Source organism: Scyliorhinus canicula, chromosome 4, assembly GCF_902713615.1.
Source record: "Scyliorhinus canicula chromosome 4, sScyCan1.1, whole genome shotgun sequence".
Taxonomy (NCBI): Eukaryota; Metazoa; Chordata; class Chondrichthyes; order Carcharhiniformes; family Scyliorhinidae; genus Scyliorhinus; species Scyliorhinus canicula.
This window is the reverse complement of record NC_052149.1, coordinates 195,159,923-195,183,497: the sequence shown is the minus strand read 5'-3', so window position 1 is coordinate 195,183,497 and position 23,575 is coordinate 195,159,923. Positions and strand designations below refer to the sequence as shown.

General features: G+C 47.7%; 1 protein-coding gene across 1 annotated transcript in view; it reads right to left on the bottom strand.

Moving 5' to 3' along the window:
- The window catches only part of LOC119965283 (polypeptide N-acetylgalactosaminyltransferase 10-like), a 136,866-nt gene that overhangs the window by 23,563 nt on the left and 89,728 nt on the right, over nucleotides 1-23,575 (bottom strand). The window contains exons 7-8 of the mRNA XM_038795806.1: nucleotides 7,876-7,993; nucleotides 4,048-4,155 (exon numbers count right to left, since the gene is read on the bottom strand). Coding sequence (XP_038651734.1) covers nucleotides 4,048-4,155; nucleotides 7,876-7,993 — 226 coding nt within the window. The remainder of the gene's footprint in view (nucleotides 1-4,047; nucleotides 4,156-7,875; nucleotides 7,994-23,575) is intronic.

Here is a 23,575-nt window from a genome sequence, read left to right as displayed (position 1 = left end):
TCATGTGGAGTGAATCAAATTGGCTGAAGACTGTCATCTGTGATACTGGGGACCTACGGAGGAGGCAGAGATGGATCATCCACTCAGTACTTCTGTCTGAAGATTGTAGCAAATGCTTCACTCTCGTCATTTGCATGGAGGTGCTGGGCTCCCTCATTATTCAGGATGGGATATTTGTGGAGCCTTCTCCTCCAGTGAGTTGTTTAATTGTCCAGCACCATTGACTACTGGGTGTGGCAGCTTGGAGCTGATCTGTTGCTTAGCTCTGTCTAGCACATGCTGCTTACGCTGTTCAGTGTCAAGTAGTCCCGAGCTGTAACCGTGCCCGATTGACACCTCATTGTTAGGTATGTCTGGTGCTGCTCCTGAAATGTCCTCCTGCACTCATCTTTGAACCTGATGCTTTACAAGCTCCAGGAACGAAACATTGCATGAGTTGGTTGAGCTTTGTGACCTGCCAAATTGTTATCCAAAAATCTGGATGTGTGGAAGTGGCCTGAACATACAGCAATGTGCCTACTTGGTTGAAGTTCCTCCAACTTCTCAATTTGCCTCATCACAATGGCACCATGCACAAATCTGAAGTCCTCACTAGTATTTAGTTTTGAATTCACAATTCAGCTTGACCAAATGTTAATGTTGATTGATTTCAAAGATTACAATTCGTACAACTCAAACATTTTACTCATAATGTTCAATCAAAAATCACACATGGAGCTGAAAACAGCCAAATCTATTGCCCTTTTATTAATGACTAAATTCTGTGGAGGAAAAAAACCCCAGGGAGGGTCTCATACCACAATGACCATGGGCATATGTCAGTGTATACTGGAGCCCAACTCCCTGCTGAATTCTCTTCTTAGAAGAGGAGAAAAATTTAAATCATATATTCACAAACAGGTAAGCAGCATACATTACCAGACCTCATGCAATTCACACTTGAAAACTGGGTCTAGAATTCAGTTGATAGGGTAGAGAAAACTTGATTTAATAGTGAACTTTAAATAGCTGGTTCTTGTACCCAAACTAGCACAAATGCACTATGAAACACTTGTTCCATTTAGCACTTGTTGGGGACAAGTCTCTACAATTACACCTCAGGCAGTGTCAAGCTGACATGTAGGATGATACAAGAATGCCTAGTTTGACCGGTTTTATCGTTTTATTTGCATCTTAATGGATTTGTTGACGATCAGAAAAATGTACAAGATTGATGCTGCCTCAAAAATTGTCTGAAAATGTCAAAGCTGATCCTCACTTGTGCAGACAGATAATCAAATACAATTTGATAAGTTAGTGGGTTGTTTTCATTACAAATAGCAAGAGGCAGCATTTATGCCCATCATCTCTGTTGCAAGTGAAGCAATACACGTTTTAGTGTATGACTGGTCAGATGTGTCATCAGCTTAAAAAATATTGCAAATTGAACAAAGAACCAAGAAGAGTACAGCACAGGAACAGGCCCTTCGGCCCTCGAAACCTGCACCGACCATGCTGCCTGACTAAACTAAAATCTTCTACACTTTCGGGGACCGTATCCCTCTATTCCCATCCTATTCATGTATTTGTCAAGATGCCCCTTAAATGTCACTATCGCCCCTGCTTCCACCACCTCCTCCGGCAGTGGGTTCCAGGCACCCACTACCCTCTGTGTAAAAACAATTGGCTCGTACATCTCCTCTAAACCTTGCCCCTCGCACCTTAAACCTATGCCCCCTAGTAATTGACCCCTCTACCCTTGGAAAATGTCTCTGACTATCCACTCTGTCTATGCCCCTCATGATTTTGCAGACCTCTATCAGGTCACCCCTCAACCTCTGTCATTCCAGTGAGAACAAACTGAGTTTATTCAACCTCTCCTCATAGCTAATGCCCTCAATACCAGGCAACATCCTGGCAAATCTCTTCTGCACCCTCTCTAAAGCCTCCACATCCTTCTGGTAGTGTGGCACCAGAATTGAACACTGTACTCGAAGTGTGGCCTAAGTAAGGTTCTATACAGCTGCAACATGACTTGCCAATTTTTATACTCAATGCCCCGGCCAATGAAGGCAAGCATGCCATATGCCTTCTTGACTACATTCTCCACCTGTGTTGCCCCTTTCAGTGACCTGTGGACTTGAACACCTAGATCTCTCTGACTATCAATACTCTTGAGGGTTCTGCCATTCACTGTATATTCCCTACCTGTATTAGACCTTCCAAAATGCATTACCTCACATTTGTCCGGATTAAACTCCAAAAGAGAAAGAGTTTGGAAAATAAAAAGAACTGCAATCAAAATGTACGGCTTCAACAAAAAAGTGAGAAGTAACAAACACTTCCTGGAGTAGGGGAAAACGGGCATGTAGTCACTATAGTTCTCTTTATAGCTTGTGCAGGACAGTAAAGGTAATAATTTGTTCACATTCTTTTTTTAAAATAAATTTAGATTACCCAATTATTTTTTCCAATTAAGGGGCAATTTAGCATGGCCAATCCACCTACCCTGCACATCTTTGGGTTGTGGGGGCGAAACCCACGCAGACACGGGGAGAATGTGCAAACTCCACACGGACAGTGACCCAGAGCCGGGATCGAACCTGGGACCTCAGCGCCGTGAGGCGGTTGTGCTAACCACTAGGCCACAGTGCTGCCCTATTTGTTCACATTCTTAATACAATGTCCTCACATCATGGAATCACTGTTACAGCTGATTTCACTTTCCTGGTAGTCTTTTATAACCCTTCAAAAGACCTCGTCAAGCAACAATCTCAACTGTGTTTTGAAGTAAAGCTGAAAGCTTTATAATAACGGCTTAGAATCCCACATTCCACCCCTTTTAACCCATTTCTGCATGAACATTTTTATTAAACCTACTCTTTAATTCCTCAGTGCTCATCCTTCTTGTTATCATCTTCTTGCCAAATATCATAGCCTCCATGCCTCAGAAATTTACAATCCTCCTTCTCGGTTTAGCTTCTTTCATGGGTTGACACTTACTCACACTCAATTCCACTGATTCTGCCCCCATGCCTACATTCAGCATTATTATACTGGCCAAATTATCTTTTTTTGTCATTCTTGTCTTTATTAATTGCCAAGATTCTGGTTTGTGCTTTCAATGCTCGATGTTTGAAGTTAATGACTCGTAAGAAAATTATCTTTTACCTTTTACAGCAATGTGACATTTTCCAATTTTGACCTTGTTCAAAACAAAACTCAGCGAAATGATGTAGTTGGAGCTGTGCTCATCCAGGCAAGTAGTGTGTCTAACCACTGCGCCACTGTGCTGCCCTGTTTAATCATATTCCTGACTTGTGCCTTTGTGGGTGATAGGAAATCAGGGAGCTGAGTCAACCATCAGAGCAAACTAATCTTCTGGCCTGTTCTTGTAGCCACAGTATTTTTGTGGCTGGTGCTGTTACATATTTGGTGACAGCCTGGATATCGATGACAATACTCCCCCATCAGCCCACTCTCAATCATCAGCAAAGTGAGACAAAAAGTCATCAATAGTGCCATCAAGCAGCACATAATCACCGATAACCTTCCCACTGCTGCTTCCCAATAGGCCCAACTCTGAAGCAAGCAGCAGTGGGAAGGTTATCGGTGATTATGTGCTGCTTGATGGCATTATTGATGACTTTTTGCCTCACTTTGCTGATGGTTGAGAGTGGGCTGATGGGGGAGTAACTGGCTGTTGGATTTGCCCCATTTTTTGTGGGCGAGACATACCTGGATAATGTTTCATTTTGTTGGGTATGTGCCCTGTGTTGTAGCTGCACTAGATCAGCTTTGGGATTGCTGGTTCTGGAGCACAAGTCTTCAGCAATACACAGATGTTTTGGGGCCCAAAGTGTTTGCTGTATTCAGTGTGCTTGGTAATTTCTTAATTTTCTCCATATTGAATATGAAGTGATATTATGGACATGTTTTCTCATTTGGCAAATACATGGTATCCAACCTATGAAACATAATAAGGTCTCATATTTTCCTTTAAAAATATGCAAGTTACCAGAATGAAAATTAAAGAGAAAAAAGGACATACAAATGGAAATCACTTACCCTGGGCAAGCCAAATCCACCTGGAATCTTGTAGGGAACATATTTTCTGTAGATGTGTCCTACCCTGGAGCAAGGGATATCTTCCATCCGTCCACCACACATCCATACCTCAAAACGGCATTCAAAAGCAGTATATTAACAATTTAAATTTGAGGTAGCCAAGGTGAAACCCACAGGCATAATACAAGTCTTCAGCACTTCAAAATTATCTATCTGATCACCCAGTGTAGTTCAAAAAGATCAGATTTATTTAACATTAGTCAATCTCCCATGATATTCACATAGGGTGTGAGGACTAAGTTTAATCCTCAACTCAAGCAAAGTTGAAAGGCGAGCGATAATTGGATTTGGACAGACAGAATTAATTTACTTCCCATTTTAAAGTTATACATTCTAGTATTATTTAAAAACAACATAACAGGATCAACATACTTAGAAAATGAACAGATGAGGATTTGGGAAGGGGTGGGAGAGAGTGAAGCAATGGAGAGATGGAAGTGAACAAATGAGGATTAGCCTTTGAAAACAGCCATTGCCAGGGACCAGGTCTCACAGGGTCTAAGGATGTGAAGTGAGAGGGTCTAAGGATGCGAAGTGAGAGGACAGAAAAAAACTTCCCACACTTAGTTTGGGATTGAGGAGGAAAGAATTACAAATATGAAGGTTGATGGGGAATGAATCTGCACATAAGTGGCCATATTGAGTGCCATGAAGGTTCCAGAGATTGAGGGCTTGCAGAGGAAGCACAGCGCTGCTGCCCATGTTCAGAACCCCTCAAGCTAGCTCTGCTGTTCAATAAGTTTGTGGCTAAACTGATTGTGACCTGAATGCCACTCCTCTTCCTACCCCCTCCACCTTTTGACTTCCTTGTCAATCAAGAATCTATATCTATCACAGCCTTAAAAATATTGAATGGCCCTCCCTCAATCACTCTGAGGAAAAGAGTTTCACAGACAGGGCGGCACAGTAGCACAGTAGTTAGAACATTGCTAACTACAGCTCCAGAGTCCCAGGTTCGATTCCCGGCTTGGGTCACTGTGCGGAGTCTGCACGTTCACCCATGTCTGCATGGGTTTCTTCCGGGTGCTCCGGTTTCCTCTCACAGTCCAAAGATGTGTACGTTAGGTGGATTGGCCATGCTAAATTGCCCTTAGTGTCCAAAAACATTAGGTGGAGTTACTGGGTTACTGGGACAGGGTGAAGGTGTGGGCCTGGGCGGGGTGCTCTTTCCAAGGGTCGATGCAGACTCAATGGGCCGAATAGCCTTGTTCTGCACTGTAAATTCCATGTCTATGACTCATGACCCTCTGAAAGAAAAAGTTCCTCCTCATCACCGATTTAATTGGGAAACCTCTTATTTTCAAACTGTGCTGCCTGTTTCTAGTCTTTCCCAGAAGGGGGAGACATCCTCTCAACATCCACCCTGTCAATTCCCCTCAGGATCTTAATGTTTCAATAAAATCAGCTATCGTTCTTCTAAACCTCAAGATACAGGCCCGACCTGTCCAACCTTTTCTCAGTCAAGTGAACATTCTCTGAACTGCTTCTAATACAATTATATCCTTTCTCAAATAGCGAGGCCAAAACTGTACGCAGCACTCCAGATGGGCTTAGGCCCCACAAAAGCCATCCTCCTTCCCCTAACTATCAGCATATCCTTCTAGACCTTTCTTCCTCATCTGCTTACCTAGCTTTCTTTCAAATACATCAATGCTCGTCACTTCAATTACGTCTTGCGGTGCCAAGTTCCATATTCTAACCTCTCTGGCTAAGTCACATTTTTCTGAATTCCTTATTGGATTTATTAGCGACTAAATATATGTATTTAAGACTCCTAGTTTTGGACTCTCCCATATATCATCACCATCTCTAACCTATTTAAAATTTTAAAGACCAATTCTAGGTCACCCTCGAGCCGTCCCTTTTCTAGTAGAGAGCTCCATTCTGTGCCCGCTCTGCTAATAATTATAACATTAATTATAACACATCTTAGCTGTGCAGTTCAAAATTCCACATGCTTGCATAGAATGTAATGTAGAACTTGAATACTGGACTTCAAACTAAAAGATGAGCAGAGTTAAAAACGGTCAACATTACATAGAAACATACATAGAAAATAGAAGCAGATGAAATTCGGCTTCAAGCCTGCTCCGCCATTCATTATGATCATGGCTGATCAATCTCAATACCCTGACCCCCCCCCCCCCCCCCCCCCCAAATATCGGGCGGGATTCTCCAATCCCGCGGCAGAGTGTCCATGCCATCGTAAATGCCGTCGGGTTTTACGACGGCATGAACGGGCCGCTCCCAGGACTAATTCTGGTCCCTACAGGAGGCCAGCACGGCGCAGGAGTGCTCACGCTGCTCCAGCTGCTGATCCTGGCGTGAACTGTGCACCGCGGGATCTACCCATGCGCAGTTACACCGGCACCAACGCGCACATGCGCAGTGGCCTCCTTCAACACGCCGGCCCCGACGCAACATGGCGCAGGACTACAGGGTACGGCGCATAGGAAAGGAGGCTCCCAACCACAGAGGCCAGCCCGCCGATCGGTGGGCCCTGATCACGGGCCAGGCCACATCGGAGGCCCACCCCAGGGTCGAACCCCCCCATCCACTCGCCACAGGCCGCCATCCGACCCTTCCACTCGGCGGTCCCGCCGGCCCAGAGCAGGTTAGAATGGCGTTGGCGGGACTTGGTTCTTTTCTTACGGCCGCTCAGCCCATCCGGGCCGGAGCATCGGTGGGCTGGCTGCGTAGAGCGGTCCGCGACCAGCGCAGCGCCAACCATGCCGGAGCCAATGCCGCCGATTCTCTGCTCTGCAGAAAATCGCGTGCCGGCGTCGGGGCGGCATAGCCCGTTCGGGGATTCTCCGGCCCGGCCCCGGGCTGGGAGAATCCCGCTCCTCTTGTTTCCGTTCACCTCAAGAGCTATATCTAATTCCTTCTTAAAAGTACACAATGTTTTGGTCTCAACTGCTTTCCGTGGTAGTGAATTCCACAGATTCACCACTCTGGGTAAAGAAATTTGTCCTCATCTGTCCTAAAGGTTTACCCCTTATCCTCAACCTATGACCCCTAGCTCTGAACTCCCCCACCATCGGGAACGCTCTTTCTGAATCTATCCTGTCAAATCTGGTTAGAATTTTATAAGTTTCTATGCGATCCCCTCTCACTCTTCTTAGCTCCAATGAATATAATCATAACCAACTTAGTCTCTCCTCATATGACAGTCCCGCCATCCCAGGAATCAGCCTGGTAAACCTTCACTGCACTCCCTCCATAGCAAGAACATCCTTCCTCAGATAAGGACACCAAAACTGCACACAATACTCCAGGTGTGGCCTCACCAATATCCTATACAATTGTTGTTAAACATTCACTATTCCTGTACTCCTATACTCAAACCGTCTCGCTGTGAAGGCCAACATCCAATTGCCTTCTATACTGCCTGCTGTACCTCCGTGCTTACTTTATACTCATACCCATTTAAATATTTTTGCTACCAAAGCGGATAACCTCATATTTATCCCATTATACTGCATCTGCCTGTCCAAATCCTGCTGAAACATCTCTGCAGCCTCCTCACATCTCACCCTCACCCAACTTTGTATCATCCGCAATTCTGGAGATAATACTCCATAAAAAGTAAAGTCAATACCTTGGGATAGATGATCAATTTTCATTCACAGTGAAAGATTCTAAACAAGATACAATAATATTTAATCCTCATGGGATATGGCAGCTGACTATGCCACACTAAAGAGCATTTTACTGCTCCCAAACACAGTTAGGAATGTATTCATGCGACCATGGTACATTGCTTACCTTGAATGATATTTCATACTGTTCTCCTCCCCAAATTTCCAAGCCTGTGTCATAGCCACCCAGCTCCCAGAACCACTTTTTTTCAACAGCAAATAAACCTCCAGCCATGACAGGTGAACTGCAAAGATACAAGTAGACTGATTACTTTGAGAACAACGATATAATTAAAATGCAAGGTAGACTTCTGGCTGTGGCATGTAGGTGGATATTGCATGTTTGGTGGCTCCTGCCAGAGTCATCTTTTTTAGGCTCTTTACACCAAATTCTTTGGAAAAAATTTATGTGAGAAGTTATGGAAAGGTCTGAGGCATTTCCAGGATGTCAGAAACTGGAAAAAAGAACCCAGGGAAAAAGGAAGAGTGTGAAAGTCCACTGTCGAACATGATGAGTAGTTCAGCGGGAGAGTTCAGCGACCGGTTCACCTCGATGGGCGAGGAGCTGCGGAGGGTGGTGGAGAGCAACAGAGGGCTGGAACAAAAGTGGGAACCCCTGGAGAGCAGGCCATGAAGGCAGAACCTTGAGGAATGTGGGTGTGTCTGAAGGGCTAGAGGGCCGGACACCACAGAGTGCTTTGTTGAGATGCTTGTGAGGTTGATGGGGGAAAGGGAGGACTCCTCCCACAATGAATTGGACAGGGTCTACTAGTCACACTGGCAAAAACCAAAAACGTATTAATCACCGAGAGCTGTGATCATCTGCATTCAGAAATATCAGGTAAAGGAGAGGGTGCTGAGGTGGGTGAAGGTGAAGTGGGAGGTGAAGTGGGACAGTAACGGTACAAGTATATACCAGGATCTTACAACGGAGCTTGCGTGGAAACGGGCAGCCTTCCTTCAAGCTTGGGTGGCATTGCATCGGCGGAGAAGCCTGCCCTGTAGCCATTTCTGCCCCTCACATGGGAGGAAGTCACGCCGTACAAATCTGGCCGGCGGTTCTCTAGTCCCTGTAGCGCCAGAAGCTGCAGTGGACACGAATGGGACTACAAGCATCCCCAGAACTGAAGTCCCAGAATTCCAGGAACAGGCAGGTTTTGGGATTTCAGGGTAGGGGATGCCTAGGGAGTGGACAGTGGGGGATTGGGATGTTGAGGAGGGACCGAGGAAGAAGGGCACCCAAGTCCTGTGGTTGGTGACTGGACCTTAAGGGGGAGAACAAGGAAGTGCCACCCCCCATCCCTTCCCACCTGAGGCCTGAATCTGATTATTTTTGGGCTTCCCCCACACCCAATAGCTCCTCCTGCTCAAAACTTGAGCCTTTAAGTGGTAAATAATTGACCACTTAAGGGTCTCAACTGGGGCAAGGCCTCACCTGCCCCAGCGTAAAATTGCAAAGAAGTCAGGGCAGGCAGGAACCCAGCAGGAAGTCCATCAGAGGAATTTTCCACTCACTGATGCCTACAAGCATATGGGGAGCATAAAACTCAGCTTCACATCTTGTAATTCAGGTCTTGTGGCTGCACTTACTAGGAGCCTAGGATAGGTGCCAGAGTAAGCCCTTAAGAACATAATAACTAGGAGCAGGCAAAATTGAGCCCTTCGATCCCGCTCTGCCATTCAGTACGATCATGCCCGATATCATCTCTGCTGCAACACCACTTTCCTGCCCGTTCTCCATAAACCTTCAACTGATTACTAATTAAAAATCTATTTTATCCTTAAATTTATTCAATGTCCCGAAAGCCACCGCACTCTGCGGAGTGAATTCCACAGATTCATGGTCCTTTGAGAGAAGTAATTTCTCCTCATCTCTGTTTTAAATCTCCTACCACTTATCCTAAAACTATTACTTCTCACTCTAGATTGCTCCACAAGAGGAAGCATCCGCCCTACGTCTACTTTGGCAATTGGTTTCATCATCTTAGACACCTCATTTAGATCTCCTCTCATTCTCTCAACTCAAGAGAGTATGGACCAAAACTGTTCAATCTCTTTCATAAAACAAATCCTTCATCTCTGGAGTCAATCTAGTGAACCTCCTGTGAATTGCCTCTCGTGCAACGACATCCCTATTGAAATAAGGGGACCAAGACTGTACCCAGCACTCCAGGTGCTGTCTAACCAATGCCTTGTACAGTTGCAGTAACATTTACCTACTTTTAAACTCTATTCCTTTAGCTATAAAGACCAAATTCCATTTGCCTTTCTTATTACCTACTGTACCTCATAAAACTAATCTTTTAGTGTCACAAGTAGGCTTACATTAACACCACCATGAAGTTACTGTGAAAATCCTCTAGTCATCACATTCCGGCGCCTGTTCGGTACACAGAGAGAATTAAAAATGTCCAATTCACCGAACAGCACGTCTTTCGGGACTTGTGGGAGGAAACCACAGCATCCAGAGGAAACCCACACAGACACGGGGAGAATGTCGAGACTCCGCCCAGACAGTGACCCAAGCCGGGAATAGAACCCAGGACCCTGGCGCTGTGAAGCAACAGTGCCAACCACTGTGCTACCATCCCGCAGCTATTTTTCTGCGATTCATGCACGAGGACACCCAGATCCCTCTGCATCGAAGCACTCTAGTTTCTCTCCATTTAGATAAGTTTCCAACCAAAATGGACAACCTCACACTTATCCACTTTAAACTCCATGTGCCAAATTTTGGCCCACTCACCTAACCTATTTATATCCATTTGTAAATTTCTTATTTCCTCATTACAACTACTAACCCAAATCTTTTTGTGAAATTTGCAAATTTGGTTGTAGTACCTTCTATCCCTGGACCCAAATCATTAATATATAATGTAAATAGTTGGGGCCCCGAGGGCTGAACCCTGTGGCACCCCATTTGCTACATCTTGCCAACCGGAAAAGGACCCACTTATGCTGACTCTCTGTCTTCTGTCAGTTAGCCAGTCCTCTATCCAAGATGATAAATTACCCCAACCTCATATGGTCTTACTGTGTGTATTAACCTTTTGAGTGGCACCTTATCAAATGCCTCTGGAAGTCTAGATATACTACATCGACAGGATCCCCATAATAATAATAATATTTATTGTCACAAGTAGGCTTACATTAGCACTGCAATGAAGTTACTGTGAAAATCCCCTAGTCCCCACATTCCAACGCCTGTTCAGGTACACAGAGGGAGAATTCAGAATGTACAAATTACCTAACAGCATCTCTTTCGGGACTCGTGGGAGGAAACCGGAGCACCCGGAGGAAATCCATGCAGACACAGGGAGACTCCGCACAGACAGTGACCCAAGACGGGAATCGAACCTCGGACCCTGGCGTCGTGAAGCAACAGTGCTAACCACTGCGCTACCATGCCGCCCAGGAGCCCCATTATCCACTTGGTTTGTTACATCTTCACAGAACTTTAGCAAATTAGTCAAACACAATTTACCCTTCATAAAATCATGTGGACTCTGAATGTCCTGTTATTACTTCCTTAGTAATGGATTCTAACAATTTCCCAACAAAGATGTTAAATAAACTGGTCTAGTTTCCTACTTTCTGCCCCTCTTCCTTTTTGAATAAGGGCGTTACATTATGTAACCATCTGGGATTGCCACTTCCAGAATACAAAATGGATGATCGCAATGACTGTCGGGAAATATGGACAATGTTAAGAAAGCAAGCAGGCACAGAGCCTGTATGCTTATTGGAGAAGGCAGCTCCCAGACGAGACTGAAACTATAGGTCAATTAACATTTTGATGGCCCATCTCCGGGAACAAAGAAAGACACTCAAGCAACCGATCTAGCTCCAGACATCCCGGCGCCAGTTCGCCAAACCGAAAGCGTGAACAAAGCAAGGCCAACGGCCACCTAGGACACACCCAGCCATCAGGGCACCCACCCCTTTATTGGTCAAGATCAACACGAGTGATCAAGATACGGCCCAATTAATTGGGGCCAAGTTCAAGGCCCGCCCAAAAGAGCATGAAGCCCCTTCGGGTATAAGAAGAAACCCCCGAGAGAGAATCGCCCTCTTGGACTCGGCTCTCAAAGCGGAGAGACCCGTCCACCAGCTGCACCAGGAGCAAGTCAGTCCAAGATCAATGCTCGCTATCAGATGGACGACCTTGACTTCCGGTTGCGGCTATGACTAGCTAAGCCGCACATTTGGAAGCTCCTGCAACAAAGGAGGGCCAATTGGAGGGCCCCAACGGCGCTGAAAAAACAAATCCCGGTGGGGGAAGGTCCCCTGAGGAGAACTAGACCGATTTTATGGTCGGTACCCGGAGTGGAGCGGCAAGAAAAACGGCAGCAGCTCCCCAAAAAAAGCGGGGGAAGAAAATCAAAATGGCGGCCGGCGGTGTATCGGAGGAGTGGAAGAAATGGGCGGAGGAGCAGCAGGCCGCTCTCCTCCGTTTTTTCACGGAGATGAAAGTGGAACTCTTAGAGTCCATGAACGCGACGGCCACCAGGTTGGTGGGAGCCCAGGCGATCCAAGAGGCGTCGATTAAAGATCTGCAGCAGGAGATGACCGCGAGGGAGGAGGAGGCCACAGTCATCGGGGCAAAGGTGGAGGTGCACGAGGCACTCCACATGAAGTGGCAGAGCCGCTTCGAGGAGCTGGACACTCGGATGAGGAGGAAAAATTTGAGGATCCTGGGCCTGGAAGAAGGCCTGGAGAGGTCGGATCTCCCGGGATATGTGGCGGAGATGTTGAGCTCCCTGATGGGGGAAGGGGCCGGTCCGGCGCCCCTGGAATTGGAAGAGGCATACCGGGTCATGGCCAGGAGGCCTAGGGCAAACGAGCCCCCGAGGGCGGTGCTGGTGCGGTTCCAGCGGCTAAGTGATCGAGAGAAAGTCCTGAGGTGGGCTAAAAGGGAGAAAAGCAGCAAGTGGCAGAACTCGACGGTAAGGGTGTACCAGGACTGGAGTGCGGAGGTGGCAAAGCGGCGGGCCCGGTACAACCGGACAAAGGCGGTGCTACACGCGAAAAAGATCAAATTTGGAATGCTGCAACCGGCGCGCTTGTGGGTCACCTACAAGGACCAACATCATTATTTCGAGTCCCCAGAGGAGGCCTGGACCTTTGTACAAGAGGAAAAGTTGGACACGAACTAAAACCTGGGAGCACCGGCGGTCGTAGCCGCCGGGGGACTCTTGATTGAGCAAGTGGCCCTTTTCTTTTTCAGGCCAGGTCGGAACTGGATAACAGTTTCGTGGATTGTTTGGGGTGTTTTTTCTCGAACGGTTGACTTTTCTGAATATTTTGAAGGTTTCGAGTTGTTGGGTGTTTCTGTATATTTGTACTGTTGAAATCTCTATTGTGGGTCGTTGGCTTCTTATGGGGTGTTTTTTCCCGTTTCCAATTTCCCTTAGTTATTTACCCCTCTTACCCTTTTTCTTTGGGTGCTTGGGGGGGTTTTTTGTTCTTTTTTTTTCTTTTCGGGTTATGGTTATCTGCGGTTATTTATACTGTTTGATGGAGGGTGATGGTTGGGCACACTGTTAGTTGATAGTTAGTTAATTATTTTGTTATTTAAGTATGTAGTTAAGTATTTATGTATTTAGTTGCCATTGGGTATTTGTATTTATATCGTTAAGTTGGGGAGACGGGACGGGGGGGAGCGGGTTGATTATGCGGGTCTTTCTCGGGGGTTTTAAGGGGATCTTTCACGGGCGCAGATGGGGTGAACCGGGAGGAGTCGGAATGTGGCAGGAGCAGCCGGGTCAGCGGAGACCAGCTGACTCTCGGATTACGATGTGGGGTACATCGCGGCTAGGAGGGGTCCTAGCCAGGGGGGGGGGGGGGGGGGGAAGGGGGGGGGGGGGCTGGGGGGGGACACCGGGGTTGCTGCTGGAAAGACCAGGGACGAGAAGGGGAGAGCCGGGGGGGGGGGGGGGGGGCCATCGCTATGGGAAGGGGGTCAGAAAGAAGGGATGACCCGGGGCGAGCAAGGGACAAGACATGGCTAATCGACAGGGAGTAGGGACGGGTCGCTCTGCGACCCGATTGATCACGTTGGAACGTAAGGGGGCTGAATGGGCCGGTCAAAAGATCAAGGGTCTTCTCACACCTGAAGGGACTGAAGGCTGATGTAGCAATGCTGCAGGAGACTCATTTGAGGGTAGCAGATCAGGTCCGCCTGAGAAGGGGGTGGGTGGGACAGGTGTTCCACTCAGGCTTGGATATCAAGAACCGGGGGGTGGCGATTTTGGTGGGAAAGAGGGTGTCGTTTGTGGCGGCAGAGGTGGTGGCAGACAAGGAGGGCAGGTACGTGATGGTGAGGGGTAGGCTGCAGGGAGAGAATGTGGTACTGGTAAATGTGTATGCCCCGAACTGGGACGACGCGGGTTTTATGAGGCGCCTGCTGGGCCTGATCCCGGGACTGGAGGCAGGGGGCCTGATCATGGGAGGGGACTTTAATACGGTGTTAGACCCTGGGCTGGATAGATCGAGTTCCAGGACGAATAGGAGGCCGGCAGCGGCAGAGGTGTTAAGGGGGTTCATGGAGCAGATGGGAGGGGTAGACCCATGGAGATTTGGTAGGCCTAGGGCGAGGGAGTATTCTTTTTTCTCCCACGTCCACAGTGTACTCTAGGATCGATTTTTTCGTATTGAACAGGGGGCTGATACCGAGAGTGCAGGACACGGAGTACTCGGCCATTGCGATATCGGACCATGCACCACATTGGGTGGATGTGGACATGGGGGAGGCGCGGGACCAACGCCCGTTGTGGCGCCTGGATGTAGGGCTGTTGGCGGACGAAGAGGTGTGCAGAAGGGTGAGAACGGGCATTGAGAACTATCTGGGTACGAATGACACAGGTGAGGTGCAGGTGGGGACGGTCTGGGAGGCCTTGAAAGCAGTGATTAGAGGAGAGCTGATCTCCATAAGGGCACACAGAGAGAGGAAGGAGAGGCAGGAAAGGGAGAGGCTGGTGGGGGAGCTCCTAGAAGTAGATAGGAAATATGCGGCGGCGCCAGAGGAGGGGCTATTAAGGGAGCGGCGTAGCTTGCAGGCCAGGTTCGACCTACTGACCACTAGGAAGGCGGAAATGCAGTGGAGAAGGGCGCAGGGTGCGGCGTATGAGTACGGGGAAAAGGCGAGCAGGATGCTGGCACACCAGCTTCGTAAGCGAGATGCAGCCAGAGAGATTGGGGGAGTGAGAGAGAGGGGTGGGGACGTAGTGCAGAAGGGGCAAGAGGTGAATAGGGTCTTTAGGGACTTCTATAGGGAATTGTATAGGTCTGAACCGCCGAAGAGGAGAGGGGGAATGAAGAACTTTCTCGACAAATTGGGGTTCCCAAAAGGTACAGGAGGAGCTGGTGGAAGGGTTGGGGGCGCCGATAGAGCTGCAGGAGCTAATTAAAGGGATAGGCCAGATGCAGGCGGGGAAGGCGCCGGGGCCGGATGGGTTCCCGGTGGAGTTTTACAGGAAATTTGTGGACTTGGTGGGTCCAGTGCTGGTGCGAGCCTTCAATGAGGCGCGCGAGGGGGGGGTACTGCCCCCAACAATGTCGCAGGCCCTGATCTCCTTGATTTTGAAGCGGGACAAGGACCCGGTCCAGTGCGGGTCCTACAGGCCCATCTCCCTCCTGAATGTTGACGCCAAGCTGTTAGCAAAGGTCCTGGCAACCAGGATAGAGGACTGTGTGCCAGGGGTAGTCCATGAAGACCAGACGGGGTTCGTGAAGGGACGCCAACTTAACACAAATGTCCGGAGATTGTTAAATGTGATTATGATGCCAGCAGTGGAAGGGGAGGCGGAGATAGTGGTAGCGCTGGACGCGGAGAAGGCATTTGACAGGGTGGAGTGGGAATACTTGTGGGAGACGTTGGAAAGGTTTGGGTTTGGGGAGGGATTTATCAAGTGGGTAAAACTGCTCTATTCAGCTCCGATGGCAAGTGTGGTAACAAACGGGAGGAGGTCAGAATATTTTGGTCTCCACCGAGGTACTAGGCAGGGATGTCCCCTATCTCCCTTACTCTTTGCATTAGCGATTGAGCCGTTGGCGATGGCACTGAGGGGTTCAGGGGGGTGGAGAGGACTGACAAGGGGAGGGGAGGAACATCGGGTCTCGCTCTATGCGGATGATTTGTTGTTGTATGTGGCAGACCCGGAGGGGGGAATGCCGGAGGTAATGGGGGTACTAGCGGAGTTCGGGGACTTTTCGGGATATAAGTTAAATCTGGGGAAAAGTGAGGTCTTTGTAATACACCCGGGAGACCAAGGGGAGGGAATTGGGAGGCTCCCCTTCAAAAGAGCAGTTAAAAGTTTTAGGTATTTGGGGGTGCAGGTGGCAAAGAACTGGGGGACCCTCCACAAGTTGAACTTTTCCAGACTGGTGGAACAGATGGAGGAGGAGTTTAAGAGGTGGGACATGGTGCCGCTGTCGCTGGCAGGGAGGGTGCAGTCAGTTAAAATGACGGTCCTCCCGAGGTTCTTGTTTTTGTTCCAGTGTCTGCCCATCTTCCTCCCCAGGGCCTTTTTCAAGAAGGTAACGAGTAGTATCATGGGGTATGTGTGGGCACATGGCACCCCGAGAGTTAGAAGGGTCTTTTTGGAGCGGAGTAGGGATAGTGGAGGGCTGGCGTTACCCAACCTTTCAGGATATTACTGGGCGGCAAATACATCGATGGTACGAAAGTGGATGATGGAAGGGGAGGGGGCAGCCTGGAAGCGCATGGAGAGGGCGTCCTGCGGCAACATAAGCTTAGGGGCACTGGTAACGGCACCATGGCCGCTCCCTCCCACGAGGTATACCACGAGCCCGGTGGTGGCGGCCACCCTCAAGATCTGGGGGCAGTGGAGGCGACACAGGGGGGAAGTGGGAGGTCTGATAGGGGCACCACTAAGAGGGAACCACAGATTTGCGCCGGGAAACACAGGAGGGGGATTCCAGAGCTGGCAGAGGGCGGGTATTAGACAACTGAGGGACTTGTTTATAGAGGGGAGGTTTGCGAGCCTGGGAGAGCTGGAGGAGAAATTTGGGCTCCCCCCGGGGAACACGTTCAGGTACCTCCAAGTGAAGGCATTTGCCAGACGACAGGTAGCGGGGTTCCCTGCGCTCCCCGACAGGGGGGTGAGTGATAGGGTGCTATCAGGGGTCTGGGTCGGGGAGGGGAAGATCTCGGACATCTATAAGATTATGCAGGAGGTGGAGGAGGTACCAGTAGAGGAGCTGAAAGATAAGTGGGAGTTAGAGCTGGGGGAACAGATAGAGGACGGGACATGGGCAGACGCCCTGGAGAGGGTCAACTCGTCGTCGTCATGTGCGAGACTAAGTCTCATTCAATTTAAGGTACTGCATAGAGCCCACATGACGGGGACAAGGATGAGTCGGTTTTTCGGGGGTGAAGACAGGTGTATTAGATGTTCGGGAAGCCCTGCGAATCATGCACATATGTTTTGGGCATGTCCGGCACTGGAGGAGTTCTGGAAGGGGGTGGCAGGGACGGTGTCGAGAGTGGTGGGGTCCAGGGTCAAGCCAGGATGGGGACTTGCGATCTTCGGGGTTGGGGTGGAACCGGGGGTACAGGAGGCGAGGGAGGCTGGAATATTAGCCTTTGCGTCCTTGGTGGCTCGGAGGAGGATCCTGATTCAGTGGAGGGACGAAAGGCCTCCGAGTGTTAACACCTGGTTAAACGACATGGCAAACTTCATCCAATTGGAAAGGATCAAATTCGCCCTGAGAGGGTCGGTGCAGGGGTTTTCCAGGCGATGGCAACCCTTCCTCGACCTCTTGGATCAGAGATAGAAACTGAGGCCGTGACAGCAGCAACCCGGGAGGGGAGGGGAGGGCGGGAGGGAGGGGGGACAAAGACGAAGGAAGTACGGTAGCGGTGGTGGCACGGGCAAGGCCTGCCCGAGGACGCTGCTAGAAATGATAAGTTGGTCTGACTGTCGGTTCGCCGGCGGGGGGGGGGGGGGGGGGGGGGGGGGGGGGGGGGAAACGCGCGGGTAGGGGGGGGGTTAAGTAGGGGGGTTTGACTTTGTTTTGTTATAATTTAAATGTGAATGTAGGGGGGGTTAAAATGTTTGTATTTTGAAAAATTCAATAAAAATTATTTTAAAAAAAAAAGATGGACGACCTTAGCTGTTCTCCTGTACCTCTTCGAACCCAACAACCTCAGATCCGAACACCGGCCATTGTTCCTCTGACTGAGTGGGCACCCGAAGTTAAGTATAGGCGTTAGCGTTAGAGATAGTTTACTTTGTAGTATTTTGTGCATGAATAGCTATTACTGTGTGTGTAAATAAATAGTATTGACATTGAACTAACTGGTGTACTGGCTCTTTGATCAGTATTCGGGTTTGAACCTTGTGGCGGTATGAAAAGATACCTGGCGACTCGAAGTGTAAACATAATTAGGATTAAGGAAGGCGACCATATTGACTGCCATGTTTATAACCAGATAAATATAGCAACAATTAGCGTTCTTCCAATCCACTGGAACCTTTCTCCCATGCAGGGAAATTTGAATTTTCTAACCAATCGATCCACTATCTCTGCTGCCACTCCCTTTAAGACCCTAGGATGTAGGTCACCAGGCCCTGGGTACTTGTCTGCCTTCAATCATAGAATTTACAGTGCAGAAGGAGGCCATTCAGCCCATCGAGTCTGCACCGGCTCTTGGAAAGAGCACCCTACCCAAGGTCAACACCTCCACCCTATCCCCATAACCCAGTAACCCCACCTAACACTAAGGGCAATTTTGGACACGAAGGGCAATTTATCATGGCCAATCCACCTAACCTGCACATCTTTGGACTGTGGGAGAAGCTGGAACACCCGGAGGAAACCCACGCACACACGGGGAGGATGTGCAGACTCCGCACAGACAGTGACCCAAGCCGTAATTGAACCTGGGACCCTGGAGCTTTGAAGCGATTGTGCTATCCACAATGCTACCGTGCTGCCCAATAGTTTGTTTCGTACTTTTTCGCTGCTGATGATGAGTATTCTACGTTCCTCCCTTTTTACTATCTCTGCATCACCTGTTAGTATTGGAATGGTACTAATGTCCTCCACCTTCAAAACTGAGGCAAAATATTGATTTAATATCGCCACCATTTCTGTATTCCTCACTATTAACTCCCCAGTCTCATCCTCCAAGGGGTACTCTCTTCCCTTTTATATACTTCTAGAAGCTTTTTTTTAATAGATAGAAGCTATCCTTTTAAAAATATTTTGCACAAGTCTTCTTTCAGAATTTACGGTTGAGCTTTTTATTACTTTAGTCACCATTTGTTGATCTAAAGATTCCCAATCTTCCAAGCCTACCACTGACCTTTGCAATATGGTAGGCCTTAGTTTTTGTCTTTATGTTAACTTTAACTTCCTTGCTGAAACATGGATTGCTTTTTATTCCTCTTACAATCTTTCTTCCTCTTCGTAATATATTTTAGCTGGGAGGAATTGAATATCTCCTAAAGCAACTGCCACTGCTCATCAACTGTCCCTGCTTCGTCCTCACAATCTCATTTGTTTTGTCATTCAATGTTACTTTTCCGCTAAGGACTTCAGCTGATTATTTACATTCTTGCTGCATCCTTTGAAAAAAATCCAAAGGTTTTCCTCGAACTCGCCATGCTTAGTCTTCGAACGTGTTTGAAGATTTGAGGCTTTTATACTTTCTGAATGAAAGGTTGCGACTACTGGTGTTTCACAGGGATTTGTGCTGGGGCCTCTTGTTTGCAGTATACATAAACGATTTGGACAAAAATATAGCTGGTCCGATTAGTATGTTCGCGGATGACACCTAGGTTGGTGGAGTGGCAGATAGTGTTGAGGATTGTCAGAGGATACAGCAGGACATTGATGGTTGGTGGCCTGGGCAGAGAAATGGAGTTTAATCCAGACAAATGTGAGGTAATGCATTTTGGTAGCTCGAACATAAGGGGGAAATATATCGTAAATGGCAAAACTCTTAGGAATATTGAAAGTCAGAGGGTATGCAGGTCCACATATCTTTGAAAGTGGCAACACAAGTGGACACAGTAGTCAAGAAAGCATACGGAATGCTTGCCTTCATTGGACGGGGCATAGAGTATTAAAAACTGGCAAGTCATGCTGCATTTGTATAGAACTTTGGTACAGCCACACTTGGAATATTGCGCAAAATTCTGGTCGCCACACTACCAGAAGTATGTGGAGGCTATGGAGAATGTGGAGAGGATGTTGCCTGGTCTGGAGGGTGTTAGCTATGCAGAGAGGCTTAATAGACTTGGGCTGTTTTCATTACAAAGACGGAAGTTATGGGGTGACCTGATAGAGGTCTACAAGATTACGAGGGACACGGATAGAGTGGATGGGCAGGCGCTCTTTCCAAGGGTAGAGGGATCAGTCACCAGGGGGCATAGGTTTAAGGTCTGTGGGGCAAGTTTAGAGGAGATGTGTGAGGCAGGTTTTTTTTTTAAAACGCAGAGTGGCGAGTGCCTGAAATGCATTGCCAGGGAAGGTTGTGGAAGCAGATACATCAACGGTGTTCAAAAGGCATCTTGACAAATACATGGATAGGATGGATATAGATGGATACAGCACAAGGAAGTGCTGAGGGTTTTGACCAAGGTTGGTATCATGACCAGTACAGGCTTGGAGGGCTGAAGGGCCTGTTCCTGTGCTGTATTGTGCTTTGTTCTAATTGCCAGTACTTCCCTCAATATAACACACATGGGCTTTGCATCCTCATTTGCGTTGGCACAATTAAAGAAATACTTAAAGAAATCATCTTTATACTACTTTGTTTGGATTTCAGTTTCTTCTTGATTGTTTGTTCACCAGAAGCCATGGTGCTCTGGATCAGCTCACACCAGCACTGCTTTGCCCTGACATGGACTCTCCTGCGAAGCTCTCTCCAGCAGATTCAGTCGTGAGATCCTGGCCTGTTTGTGTCGCTGGTCGTCTCTTCCTTATTACAGAATAATCCTACTTCATATCTTCACACAGTCCTGTTGCTTGCTGGCAGCTACAAAATGGAGGAATTTCTCCTCCATGATTCCGCGTCCAAAACACGGAATTACAGGGCGCATGGTGTCAGTGTACATGCTGGGTGCGTGACCTTCTCTCTGCCCCTGCCTCTGGCAGAAAGACTCCATTGTTCATATTTAAAGGCTTGTCGTGGCCTGCATTCTTTATTTTTCTTTGAAACTTTATTTCCAATACCTGATTTTTCCAAGTTTAAGACTTTTTACTACTGAAAATTAAAGCAATTTCAGTTGAGCATGTGCATCCTTACATTTACACACAAACTTTGTTTTAAGTATATTCCCATGTCTTAGAAATGTAAACAAGTATAGAAAAAAGTACAATCTTATTTTGACTTTACAAACAATGACTTTAGAAGAGATGAAGTAACTTGTCACCACATACAATGTCACAATATTTCTTTGTGGTTCCACTGCATTGCGCTATCCCAACATTCAAGTCATCTCCTTCTCCATTCTCACCAAAAGCACTTACTTCCTGGTTTCCAGAGAGTGGCGACACAACGTTATGACTGTAGGTTTCTTCCAGTGTTTTTTTTTTAAATTTAGATTACCCAATTATTTTTTCCAATTAAGGGGCAATTTAGCGTGGCCAATCCACCTACTCTGCACATTTTTGGGTTGTGGGGGCGAGACCCACGCAAACACGGGGAGAATGTGCAAACTCCACACGGACAGTGACCCAGAGCCGGGATCGAACCTGGGACCTCATTCCAGTGTTTACATCTGTCAGTCCTCTTTACTTGCCTCGTTTTATCAGTATTCCACGCCGACAAACATGGCCTGGCTTCCCTCTCACTGTGAAAGTAGCTGCATCCAGTCACAGACTGCTGACCACTTTCCAACCAGTATTTCACATCGCGGCAGTTCTGTTGGCTGTTGAACAGCTTGGCCACGGAGCCGCAGGTTGCATACTGCCGATTGGTGGTGGGGGATGAGCTGAGTAGCGCGCAGAGGATGAGCACTGGAGCAGAGCTCCATGATGGCCACCACTGTTAGCATCGCGCGCCCACGTGAATGCCAATCAGACCCAGTCCCACCCCAACGCGGTGACCAGCACACAGCACAGCCTCGCCCCGCACCCTCAAACCCCGCAATCAATCTGGGATTGCCTGCAACTGACATTCCTAAAAGCCAATTACCGCCGATGGGGTCTTCTTCCAACAATAGGAACGCCATGACCGATCACTCAGTGACCCTCCCAACACCCTGCTGCAACTCACCGGGTCGTGCCCCTGAGTTTGGAAAACCCTGCCATAGAGGATCCTTAACTACGAGATCATTAATTAATCCCGCCTCATTACACAATACGAAATCTAGAATAGCCTGGTCTGTGGTTGATTCCACAGCATATTGTTCCAAGAAACAATCTCTAATACGTTCAATGAATTCTCCCTCAAGGCTATCCTTGTCAATTTGATTAATCCAGTCTATGTGCATATTAAAATTATCCATGATACGGTGGCGCAGTGGTTAGCACTACTGCCTACGGTGCCGAGGACACGGGTTTGATCTCAGCCCCGGGTCACCATATGTGTGGTGTTAGCATATTCTCCCCATGGCTGCGGAGGTTTCACCCCCACCACCCAAAGATGTGCACGTTAGGAGGATTTGTCATGCTAAATTGCCCCTTAATTGAAAAAAATATATAATTTGGTACTCTTAAGAGTAAAAAAAAATCTTTAAAAGCAATTATTCATACCTTTCTTACCAGCATCCAATATTTCCTAGTTAAGACTATGCCCCAATGCAGGACCACTGTTTGGGGACCTATAGGTTACGCCCACCAGGGACTTCTTTCCTTTGCTATTTCTTATTTTTACTTAGACTGATGCCACGTCATGATCTCCAGTGCTAATATAATTTCTGACTACAGCACTGATCCCTTCCTTTACCAGCAAAGCTACACCACCTCCTTCTCCTTTCTGTCTATCCTTCCGAAATACTGAGTATCCTTTGATATTCAATTTCCAGACCTAGTCTCCATGTAACCATGACTCCAGTAATCACCACCAAATCATACCCCTTTGTCTCTATTGGCGGTTGACTCATTAATTTTGTTCCAAATGTTTTGTGCATTCAGACACAAAGCCTTTTAAGTTTGTCCTATTATCAAATTTCCCAACTCATGTCTGATTCCTTGGTGCAATATGACGTTCATACGTTCTGTCCCTTCCTTTCATTTTCTGGTATTAAATTAACCTACACTTCTACCTCCTCTATTAACTTTGATTTTCTAATTTTCCATGCAACTGAACACTCTGCCCCATGCCGCACTATTTAGTTTAAAGCCCTATCTGCCGACCTAGTTATGTGATTTGCCAGGACTCTGGTCCCAGCATGATTCAGGTGGAGCCTGTTCCATCGCAGGAGTCCCCACCCTCTCCAGTCTAGTGCCAATGTCTCATGAACATTTCTCCCACACTAACATTTGAGCCATGCATTTACCTCTTTAATCTTATTGACCCTGTGTCAATTAGCCTGTCGCTCAGTTAGTAATCCAGAGATTATTGCCTTTTGGGTTCTGCTTTTTAATTTAGCCCCTAGCTTCTCATATTCCCTCAGCAGAACCTCTTACCTTGTCCTACCTAGGTCATTGGTACCTATGTAGAACACGGCAACTGGATCTTTCCCCTACCTCTCCAAGTTCCTCTGCAGCCCAGGTGAGGTATCCTGAACCCTGGCACCAGGTAGGAAACCCGACCTTTCGATCCTGGTCACAGAGAACAGTGTCTATGCCCCTAACTATATTATCCCTTATTACATCTACATTTTTCTTCTCTCTCCCCCATTTAAAAG